The sequence below is a fragment of the Schistocerca cancellata genome, chromosome 1, assembly GCF_023864275.1.
Source record: "Schistocerca cancellata isolate TAMUIC-IGC-003103 chromosome 1, iqSchCanc2.1, whole genome shotgun sequence".
In the NCBI taxonomy this organism is placed as follows: Eukaryota; Metazoa; Arthropoda; class Insecta; order Orthoptera; family Acrididae; genus Schistocerca; species Schistocerca cancellata.
The window spans coordinates 912,501,808-912,514,400 of NC_064626.1; the positions used below are offsets into that span (position 1 = coordinate 912,501,808).

The following is a 12,593-nucleotide window of genomic DNA, read 5'->3' on the forward strand; positions in this document are numbered from 1 at the left end:
CATACTCATCTTTATTCAATGTTCTCTGCAGAAATAGTCCATCATCGTCCAGAGATCCTGGACCTTATAGCTTTGTGAAAGAAAATTTTTTGACAATTATTTACCTTATAATTATGTGAAAGAAAATATTTTGCTGTTTCCTAACTGATAATTATTTTTCTTCATGCCTTGCTCAACTTGTGTCACAAATAAACACAAAATGAGTTTTCATTATAAAATCACATGTTGCAAAATAACTGGTGATCAAATTTATATGAACTTCAAATTTTTTAAACAAACAATACTAAAGCTTCTTTTCATTGTATTAAAGCTTTCATAATTGACTTGCAACAACCAAGCCAGACAAAAGATGTTGAACTATTATGAACTCCCTACAACTAACTAAAGATCTGACTTCTGTGCAAATAGCTAAGTAACATCATTCTGGTGCACTTTTGATAATTACATATATAATTTATATTTATGCAGCAGGACCTTAGAGAATCACCCAGTGTCATTTCAATTTTTTTAGTTACATTTAACTGTTTAGTAAGTACAAATTTAAATAAGAAGATATTTAACATTATGATTTTGTATTGGACTGTCCCAGAATGTCTAAACTTTAGAAGTTGGTTATTATTGTACAAATGCATTTTTAACAAAATGAAATATATACTGTTAAGAGAATGATGACTATCTTTTAAACTGGTTGATGACAATCTATTCCTACAACTTTTTGTTTTTGACCAAACTTTCATATGCTTTGTTTTCCTTACGATATTACAGAGTTTCTCATTCAATAAAAATGTTTTTTTATAACTCCAACTTCATTTCCATAATAAAAATGTAAGTATTTAATTAATAAATAATAAATCATGGTACTGCACAACATAAATAAAATTTCATGATATTGCAAGTTTACATGATATAAGGGAAAGCAGTGTTCTCAACATACATTTGGATGACAAGCTTTGAACAACATTATTTTTAGATGTTGAGACTGACAGGAATGAACACCTTAGTTATAAAATTATTGTTCTTGTATAAGCTCTGATGTATCACATGCCTCATTGGAAGTCACATACTGTACATTACAAGATGGAAATGATATCAGACACTTCAAAACCAAAACTGGTATTGATCTTCATTTTACTAAAGTAGCCTAATTCGTGTTACATTCCAAAAGGATATTGAGCATATACCAAGAAGGGTAGTGGAAATGTTTACAGGTTTGTTTGATCATCAAATAAATGAAAAATTTGAACTCACAGAGCCTTGAAGATAGGCACATTATTCCACAAAAGCCTCTTTACAAATTTTCAAGAACTGCTTTTAAGTGAAGATTCTAGGTATGTTTTTCAACCCCTTATATGTCACTCTCTTAGGGTTCCCAAAGACTAGGGCAGATTCATTTCACTCTCACAGAACCATTTAAGCAGCTGTTCTTCCTTTCTTCATATGTAATTGGAATGGAAAGAAACCATGACATGTTGTACCATATGCTATGCACTTTATAATGGTTTGAATAGTATATATGTATATTCAGATGTTGATACTTTGAAGAATACACATCACTGCACATGCCTTCTTCACTCACTTTTGCAAATATCAATTACTCTTTATGTTTTTCTTTCTCTGCCAAAATATATTCTTGAAATCAATATTTCACAATATTAGTATCATGTTATTCTATTATTTGGCACATAAAATTACACCTTGAACAACAAATTTTCATGTTTAATGAGAACAAAAATGCCCCTTTATTGTTGACACTGGGCACCTTACTTTTGAGAGCTGTTACAGGGAATAGGACTTCCCAAATTTACCAGGAACTGTCATACATTCAAGCAGAATGAGGTGGATAAATTTTGCTTACAGCAGAATATTGAAGCATGTATGACAAAAGACAAATTTCATAAAAAATTCATTATAACAGTAACTGAACACCAAGAAGCTGAAAAAAATTGTAACCTTTCATAAATCATTTCAAAGCACTGGATGATGGCAGTTGGGCTCCATCACCCACAGTGGCCAAGTGTGTGCGAATTGTGCTTGATTGAATGTGTGTATGTTTTCTATTTCAAAAGAAGGAATATTTTTGCAGTCTTTTTCATTGTGCTTATGTGCAACTAAATGCCCCCTCTGTGTGAGAAGTAATCTATGGTTTCCGTATTGTTGTTCTCCATCTAGGACTATCCATTCTTAGACACTGGTACTGCTGGAAACTGTTTTGATCCTTTCTGTCTGAAAAGATGATGAAATCTGGATTACAAAATGAAAGGTGTGTTCACAATGAAACAGTAGCTTGAAAATGTGGAATAATCACTGCACGTGTACCACAGGGATAAATGTTGGGTCCACTCTTTCTCTTGGAATATATCGTCCATGATCTATTCAAGAATAAGATACGGTTATCTTTGGTAATGATACATGTATTACAGTCAAAACTAATGGACTGATTTCAACACTTTAAAAGGTAAATAATATTTTCTTTGAAATTAATAACTGGTTGCCGATAAATAACCTATCACTGAATTTACATAAAATACATTATATGCTGTTCGGTACTACACAAGGCCTGAACACATCATAAGAAATAATTCATCAGGGTAAATCAATAAATGAGCACAATGTTCTTAGATGTTTATACCGGCAAGATCGTGAAGTGGGGGAGTGACACACTACCAAAATTCTGAAATATATAAGTGCCTACCCACTACTGCAAACAGTTCAGCTGTATATCAAGAACAGGGAGAATGAGCAAGTTTATTTGACTGATACAGGTTCATACTTCAGTGTGTTCCCTGCAATGTCAAGAAGTTGCTCATCTCTCAAATCATGGCTCACGGCAGCAAACAATTTGGGAATTCCTATGTTTCACCACTTAGATGCAGCTGTGATTTTAGTATTTTCACAGAATTTTCAGTGGACTTTCCTGATCTCAGACACTGCTGAGACCATACCGAGAGCAGATTTTCTCCATTGTCATGACATAACTTTGTTCATACGGGAGGCTGCACTTCACATGAACAATGAAATTGTACATGGACATAGGACATTTCTAAAAGACACTTCTGGTTCAGTGGCAACCTCAACACCACACGATAGGACTTCAGCAGAACACCAGCCAGCACAAAACTCCCAAGTAAAATTTAAATCATTACACCATATTCCCAACATGCCTGGGCTGCCCGTTGCTTACAAGGTCAGTCGGTTGGTTCCTGGTGAATATGCTGCTGTAAAAAAAGAGTCTGAAGAATTGTTGGCTATAGGGGTCATCGACATTCAGACACCTCTTTTGTGTCACCCTTCCATCTAGTTTGAAAAAAAATATGGTTCATGGCATCTGTGTGGGGACTATTGCTCCCTGAATGTGCATACCATGCCAGATCACTATTCTATTCCTCACTTACATGATTTTACAGCCTGTCTGGCAGGCTCACAGATATTTAGGACTATCATCAGATTCTCATAGCACCAGAGGACGTATAAAAGACAGCAGTAATCATGTCTTTTGGTCTGTCTGAATATGTTCAGCCTTAAGAATGCTGCACAAACATGGCAATATTATGTCAATGAACTTTTCTGTGGTCAGAATTTCTGCTTTGCATACCTCAACAATGCGTTAACTTTTTGTGCATTTGTTGCTGAGCATGAAACTCATGTGAAGACTATGTTTGAGAGGCTTTCCAATTATGCACTGAAGATAAATGGTGACAGGAGCATGGTTTGCAAACAGGCAAGAGACCTTTTGGGACATTGGGTGATTCCTGCAGATATTAAGCCATTACATTCCAAGGTGGACTTTTTTTCAGACAGTTCCCAACCCAAAACATATCAGCAATTATGCCATTTCTTAGGCATGATTAATTTCTATGGGTGCCACCTACCATGAGCAGTGGTTGCCCAGGCACAGTTCATAGAAGGCTTTCCGATAACACTTCACAAGGAAAATGCCTCATCATGCGGACACCTGAAATGTTGTCTGCTTTCCACAAAGTTAAATCCTCCTTGCAAGAGGTAATACTTCTTGCTCATCTATTCCCTTCAGTGTCACTGGCTGTCGTCATGGATGTTTGCCAGGTGGCAAAAGCCGCCGTGATGGAACAGGAGGTAAAAGGACCATGGCAGCCACTTTATTTTTTTTTTCTCGCAAGCTGTCTGACACACTTACTATGTTAGAGTGCTTACAACCATGAACTGTTAGCAGTCTTTGAAGCATTTAGACATTTCTGACCAAAAGTTGATGCATGCCACTTTACTACCTTTACAAATCATAAACCTTTTTCTTTGGTGTTTAACAATCCTTGCAATTCCTACTCTCCTCAGCAGTTTCACCAGTTAGAATTCATCATGCAATTCAGTACATAATTTTTTCACCTGTGATGATATACACTCCTGGAAATTGAAATAAGAACACCGTGAATTCATTGTCCCAGGAAGGGGAAACTTTATTGACACATTCCTGGGGTCAGATAAATCACATGATCACACTGACAGAACCACAGGCACATAGACACAGGCAACAGAGCATGCACAATGTCGGCACTAGTACAGCGTATATCCACCTTTCGCAGCAATGCAGGCTGCTATTCTCCCATGGAGACGATCGTAGAGATGCTGGATGTAGTCCTGTGGAACGGCTTGCCATGCCATTTCCACCTGGCGCCTCAGTTGGACCAGCGTTCGTGCTGGACGTGCAGACCGCGTGAGACGACGCTTCATCCAGTCCCAAACATGCTCAATGGGGGACAGATCCGGAGATCTTGCTGGCCAGGGTAGTTGACTTACACCTTCTAGAGCACGTTGGGTGGCACGGGATACATGCGGACGTGCATTGTCCTGTTGGAACAGCAAGTTACCTTGCCGGTCTAGGAATGGTAGAACGATGGGTTCGATGACGGTTTGGATGTACCGTGCACTATTCAGTGTCCCCTCGACGATCACCAGTGGTGTACGGCCAGTGTAGGAGATCGCTCCCTACACCAACACCAAGATGCCGGGTGTTGGCCCTGTGTGCCTCGGTCGTATGCAGTCCTGATTGTGGCGCTCACCTGCACGGCGCCAAACACGCATACAACCATCATTGGCACCAAGGAAGAAGAGACTCTCATCGCTGAAGACGACACGTCTCCATTCGTCCCTCCATTCACGCCTGTCGCGACACCACTGGAGGCGGGCTGCATGATGTTGGGGCGTGAGCGGAAGACGGCCTAACGGTGTGCGGGACTGTAGCCCAGCTTCATGGAGACGGTTGCGAATGGTCCTCGCCAATACCCCAGGAGCAACAGTGTCCCTAATTTGCTGGGAAGTGGCGGTGCGGTCCCCTACGGCACTGCGTAGGATCCTACGGTCTTGGCGTGCATCCGTGCGTCGCTGCGGTCCGGTCCCAGGTCGACGGGCACGTGCACCTTCCGCCGACCACTGGCGACAACATCGATGTACTGTGGAGACCTCACGCCCCACGTGTTGAGCAATTCGGCGGTACGTCCACCCGGCCTCCCGCATGCCCACTATACGCCCTCGCTCAAAGTCCGTCAACTGCACATACGGTTCACGTCCACGCTGTCGCGGCATGCTACCAGTGTTAAAGACTGCGATGGAGCTCCGTATGCCACGGCAAACTGGCTGACACTGACGGCGGCGGTGTACAAATGCTGCGCAGCTAGCGCCATTCGACGGCCAACACCGCGGTTCCTGGTGTGTCCGCTGTGCCGTGCGTGTGATCATTGCTTGTACAGCCCTCTCGCAGTGTCCGGAGCAAGTATGGTGGGTCTGACACACCGGTGTCAATGTGTTCTTTTTTCCATTTCCAGGAGTGTATTTGGCAACTACTTTTCAATAATCAGTGTGCTCACTGCAAGAGTGGATCTAACCCAGCTGGCTATGGCACAAGTAATGGATGAGGACTTATTTGAGTTGCTTTTGAAGCAAATGACAAGAAACAAGTATCTATGGACAACTTCATACTCTTATGTGATGTTTTGCATAGCCAACCTTGACCTTTAATTGTAGGAAGATGGTAACAGAAAGATATGTTTGGCTGAGAGTATGATGTGATTGTCATTTGTGGTTTAAGATGTGCTTGCTTTGTCAGACAGCCAAAGTTGAGATGCTTTGTCCAAAAGCCTCTTGGTTCCTTCTTTATCCACATAGACCTCATAGAACCACTACCCGCAGCACAAAGACTCAAATATATTCTTATGGCCAGTGATAGATGTACTTGCTGGGTTGAAGCCACACCTGTTATGGACATTGCTGCAGAGACAGTTGCACAAGGTCTTTTGAACATGGATTTTGAGGTTTTGGTGTCTGAAAGATGTGACAACAGATCAAGACTGATTGACAATTTGAGTCTTCTTTGTTCAATGAACTAGATGCTTTACATGGATTCACCCGTCATAATTCCACCAGCTACCATCTGACAAGCAACAGAATGATGGAATTCTGGCACAGAGCATTCAAGTTGGCATTAAAGTGTCACAAATCTTGCCAGTTGACAGAACTGCCTGTGGTACCACTTGGGCTGTGGACTGCTTTCAAAACCAACCTCACTACTTCAGCAGCAGAAATGGTGTACAGTGAAACCCTGAGACTTCTGTCAGATTTTTTCCACACAACAAGGACATAAACTTGAATATCCTTACCCATTGGTGCTACAAATTCAGAACTGCATTACAAATTTCTGACCGTCAATGGCATCTTGCCATATAAAACCACCCATTTTTCTGCATATCGACTGGACTCAATGTACCCCTGTTATGCTCCATTCAGATGTAGCGTCCTTGCAACCAGCTTATACTGTCCCCTTTCCAATTTTAGGAAGAGATGCTCACACAATGACACACTTAATTAATGCCAAGCTAAACAGGGTTTCTACTGAACAGGGAAAATCAGCATATCTCCTTCTGTGAGATGACACTGCGTAGCGACAGCCTCTGCGTAGGCCGACAGCTACTCCTAGACTTTCCCCTGCTAACAAAGTCCCCATATCAACAGCTCCAACTGTCACCCTGCCATCATCATCAATGGACTCAGCCACTGCAGGCACTTTTCCTCTCAATGATCTCACGTACTCACTGAGACTGGTGCCTGTTTGTTTGAGAGTGGGTGGGAAATTCTTCACATGTATCATTTTGTTCCAGGAGCTCCACTCTGCAAGAGAGGCGCTGCATTGTGACATAAGTAGCAGAAAGTGTAGATTTTCTTTGTGTCTATGTGATGGATGAATTAACAGCATCTTTGTTAATGTGTTCTCCTTGACTTTGTGAGATATCTCTGTTTTCACTCCTCAGTATTTTTTCCTTTTTTTACATTGCTCATTAAAGCAATTACATTATGATATTTATGAAGCCAGTATTCAGTTGTGGAGTGTAGTCCCCACAGTGCCATGCTTACTAAAGCACCACAGTGTTCAAATTAACTTTTGGGCTGGTTGCAAATTTACTTTTATGATACATATCCGCAAAGTCTGAGACCAATAACATTTTAAATTATTTATGTAAGTATCCATATGCCAATGGAAAGTTTTCTGACTGAGTAAAGAGTATACATGTTAATGTGCATATGACATTATTATGATGTGTTTTTATGATAGGAACTGTCCTACCTGAGCTGATCAGTGAATGCACTGCCATTATTTCATAAGCTTTCACTTTGGCTTTGTGCTTAGCTGTCTGAAATGCTAAATGAAGCAACAGTTTTTTCAGACTACCTGACAAGGCTGCTCCTCACTCATCTAGTCTGGCTAAAACCCACACATCACCTGCTGCAGTCCAAGGAATGGGCTGGAGCATATGTGGTGATTGCACCCTGCCTTATAGAATTAATTCGTGGGCAATGCCATACCGAATGCTTCTGCCATACATGAAATACACTGTACATAATTTTAGTTTTAATTCTAGCTGAAGTCCTATTTTCTAACTTAATAGGTTAAGTTCCTACATGTGTTGTTGAAGTTCAACTGCATTGGAGGCAAGCAGTATAATGTTACCAGCAAAATGAAAGTGGATGAGGTATGTCCCATTAACGTGAATTAATTCTTCATTTTGCCTATTTTTGATATGAAAACTACCTCTTGGTCTGCTAAGAACACTTTTGAAGCTATACAATCTCCTTGCCTGAAGAACTTTTCAGTTCTGAATTTCTAACTGTGTAAGCTGTAGCACTATCTCATTATTAGCATTGGCTGTTTTTATACATTTTGTTTAAACTTATTCAGAAACATTCTCAAAATATATGATACACAAATGAAATGGAAATTCATTCTGATTTTTTAATTCTATTTATCTGTTCATGGGTTGCAAGCAATTCATTTTTACATATGCACCTTTTCAGTCAGCTTATTTCTATGTTTCATTAAAATCCAATGTTTTTAAAGTAGCTAATGATGATACTTTTAACAAATATCTTATTATTTGGGGAAGTGGCCGATACATCTGACAACAGGTAAACAGTTAGTTGTACAAGAATCTTAAGTTTTCTTTTGAAGCATTTATTATCCAGGAGGTTTATCAGAAATAAAGATAATGACATCTGGAAATAATGTTACATTAAGTATATACTGGAGTGTACCTGGAGCTGATTGTGTTTCTGCAGAAACTTTTAGCTGGAGGCAAAGCAGTATTTTAGAATTTATGCAAAGAATGAGAAAACACCACATATCTTCAAACATGCGGTAACTGTTCTACTTCACAAAAAGTGATACATGAAGACATAAAAAATTGTAAACATACCTGCCTTCTATCCATATCCTGCTTGCATTTGAATAATTCTGTTATGTGCACTGCAGTGGGAAAACACAGTCTAATGGTAAATAAAATCTAGTACTACAAATTTTCCATGGAAGCACTAGTCTCACCTCCTGCTGGATAAACACCTTCTTCTGTTGTAACACTGGTGACCCAAGGCAAATCTTGAATAGAACCTTCAGCCATAAGTTCTGCTGGCTGTTTAGCCAAGAATGGGGTGCTTCCTGCTGTTTCAACGGATGGTCCAAATGGGGTAAAGGGATTATATCGCCACATCTAAGAAAAAAGTAAAGTAGACTGTTGTACCACACTTAAAAAATAATAATATTTATTACCAGTTAGACCAAGTCTTACTTTCATCAAGTATAAGTACACACACACACACACACACACACACACACACACACACACATATATATATATATATATATATATATATGACTTTAAACTCCCCACCTTCAGCAGTACACATCAGCCTAGAAATTAACTTGCATACTTCAATGTGAATCTGTGCATATTTACTCGTTTGTGGTAATTTTTTATTGCTTGCATAGAAAAATATCTTTCCATTTTTTATTGACTGCATGTTCTTCACGATAATTTCACTTAGAATCTGTGGAGGGAACATTAGCATAGCAGGTTCTTTGGAAACATAAATTATGAATTTATCTTTTCCTGTCATATTTCACTGCTTTGAGAATTGCCACACTATAGGTTTACAGTAGTGTCTGTCCTCCCCAAAACTGAAAACTGTGATTACAGAATGGTTAATAAATTTATTTAGTTCTTACAAAAGCTCAAGAAAGTTTAAATACTCTGAAGAATTCTAAAATAACTGTAGAGAGTGAATACAACTCTTAAAAAATGAATAAAACAGATTGTGACTTTATGCTTCATAGACAAGGACAGAAAGTAGGTATGAGGTATGCTTTGGGGAATGAAGACCAGCCAGTGAGATTGGTGTAAATTAGAGAGAAACAAGACAGACATTGTTAGGAATGGTGGAATGAAATAAAATACTAGCTTATGTAATAGAGGCACTGAATAGCTTGTGAGTCTTGTTTGTTGGTTGCTAGATGATAGGTGACTGAACTTAAATGGGTGTAAACTGGGCAAAATACAAATGGAGGTGCAAATACCTGCTGAGCATATAGTGTCTACAGCACCTGGCACGGTCTGTGTTTGCAGAAACTGAAGCATCAAAATTCACTGAGGGTAAGGATACTAATAACAGATCATGATATCATGGCAGCTGAGAAAGAGTGTCACAGAAATGATAAGATTTGTGCATGTACTTCCTGCTATAATTTGTGTTAGCCAGTGTTGGATTAATAAAGGTAAAACTGTTATGAACAATCATTTATTTGAATGTCTCTTCTTAAAATACATTTTTATATGCTTCTCTGTTCTGTAAAGCATAATAGGTAGCCATTTTGAATGCAGCAGACACTACGAATCGAAAAGGTAGAAATAATTTGGTCAATGTTGTGGATGGCACTCTGCAGCTGTAAACTTGATACAGACTATTGTAAAGCCACTTATGAGATGATTTGTGGTTGCCATCTGCAACAGTAAAGATAGGTTACTTGGTTGGGTTTAGCATATTTTTTGCTACAACTTAACAATTACAGCTGAATTCGTGATGAGATATACAGGACATGAGAAATGGATAAATGGGTGAATAAAACATGAATATATTAGCAATGACAGTATTATGCTGTGTGTGATATTTCACTGCACTCCACTGAGATATAACAGAGGGTGTGATGAGACTTAGAGACTAGTCCAACATTTTTATAATGATTTGCATCACCTCAAGCTAAATGCTTTCAGTATGAGAAATTATATTTGTTAACTGAACAACTTAACGTACCATAAGACCACATGAACATAAATATAAGTATAATTCACAGTTTATATTATGATCCAAAATACAATAGATATCAACCATCTCAGAAACTTAAGGATACTACACCATGACACTACGCAAAGGGAAGGTCCTTTCCTCATAAAAACATGCTTATATATTTTAGGTGTAGTGCATTTTGAGCATCTATTTTCATTATAGTATCAAGATAAATCTTATATGTTTGTGAGATGATCCCTGGTTCAATAAATAATGAAATTACTAAGTGCCATCTTATGGGTTCACAAGCCACCTTTTTATAACTTGCAAAGTTTGCCTAACAAATGCTTAACAATGTTCATATACACTGAAGAACAAAATTACAACACCAACATTTAATTAATGTAGAGCTATGAAATTTCAGAATACATTTCTCTAGGCAACATATTTAAGTGATTAACATTGCAATATCACAATTTAATGTAAGTGTGATGTAAACCACTGCAACTATGAAATGCTCATACATTAATAACCAGTAAAACCACCAGAATGTTGAATGCAAGCACGCAGACATTCATGCATTGTGTTTTACAGGTGTCAGATGTCAGTTTGTAGGATGGAGTTCCATGCCTGTTGCACTTTTTCAGCCAATACAGGAACAGTTAATGCTGTTTCTGGATGACACTGGAGTTGTCATCCAATGGTGTCCCATATGTGCTTGACTGGAGACAGGTATAGTGATTGAGCAGGCCAGGGCATCATTTTGACACTCACTAGAGCATATTGGGTTACAAAAGTTGTATGTGGGTGAGCATTATCCTATTGAAAAACACCTCCTGGATGCTGTGTATGAATGACAGCTCAACAGCTCGAATCACCACATTGACACTCAAATTTGCAATCAGAATGCATAGGATAATCATGAGAGTGCTCCTACTGTCATACAAAATTGTACCCAAGACAATAACTCCAGATGTAGGTCCAGTGCAGGTTGGTTCAGGCCCTCAACTGGCCTTCCTCTAGCCATCACTCAGCCATCACTGGCACTGAGGTACAACTGGCTTTTATCAGAAAACACAAAAGAGCTCCACTCTGGCCTCCAATGAGCTTGCACTTGACATCACTGAAGTCACAAATGGTTTGGATTCAGTAGAATGCTCGCTACATGGCATCTGACTTGGAGCTGTCCTTGAAGTAACTGAATTGTTAGTTTGTTGTGTCATCCTGCCACCAAATGCTCCTCAAATTGCTGCTGCAGATGCAGTACAATCTGCCAGAGCCATACACCGAACACAATAGCATTCCCTCTCAGTAGTACCATGTGGCCAGCCAGAGCCCAGTCTTGTGACCACCTGCAACCATACATTCTTGTGAGCACCACTGCAAACAGTCATGTACAGTGGCTACATTCCTGCATTCCTGCCAAGTCTTTCTGCAGTATCACAGAAAGAAAATCTAGCTTCTTGGAGCCCTTGTGCATGGTGTCATTCACACTCAGTGAGTTGTTAATACTGGTGTCTTTGTTGCCTTAAAGGCATTCTTGACTGACATCAACTGACCACATCCATTCTCAGAGATAACTAATGCTCACAATCATTACAGCATGTATTTAAAGCAAACCTGACTTGTATCCTCTCATAGTGGTGCTACTAGTGCCACTCTTATTCAAATGGTGCAAAATCTGAATAGACATCATCTTTCAGATGTAGAAAAACCGCTACCAGCTTTTGTTAAGTTGGGCAACTCCTTCTTGGTGTTGTGATTTTTTTGTCAGTGTATATTGCTAAGTTCAAAATCAATTTCACAATAGGCAGAAGATGTTTTTGTGGCAACTGATAGCTCAACACATTATTAGCAAATATTCCTAACACTCAGGCTAATTAATGTACAAACACTAATGTGACTCTGGTTACTACTAGTTTCACAAATAATTTTTAATGCAAGAATGTTTTTATGCTTGCTTGGACAGATCTTACCTCTGGTTGTATCATAGTAACTAAAATTTCAGGAAGTGTCAT

At 39.1% G+C, this 12,593-nt stretch overlaps 1 protein-coding gene across 1 annotated transcript in view; it reads right to left on the minus strand.

Moving 5' to 3' along the window:
• Positions 1 to 12,593, minus strand: part of LOC126113877 (venom carboxylesterase-6-like) — a 199,815-nt gene that overhangs the window by 90,806 nt on the left and 96,416 nt on the right. The window contains exon 5 of the mRNA XM_049915021.1: positions 8,840 to 9,005. Within this exon, the coding sequence (XP_049770978.1) occupies positions 8,840 to 9,005 (166 nt within the window). The remainder of the gene's footprint in view (positions 1 to 8,839; positions 9,006 to 12,593) is intronic.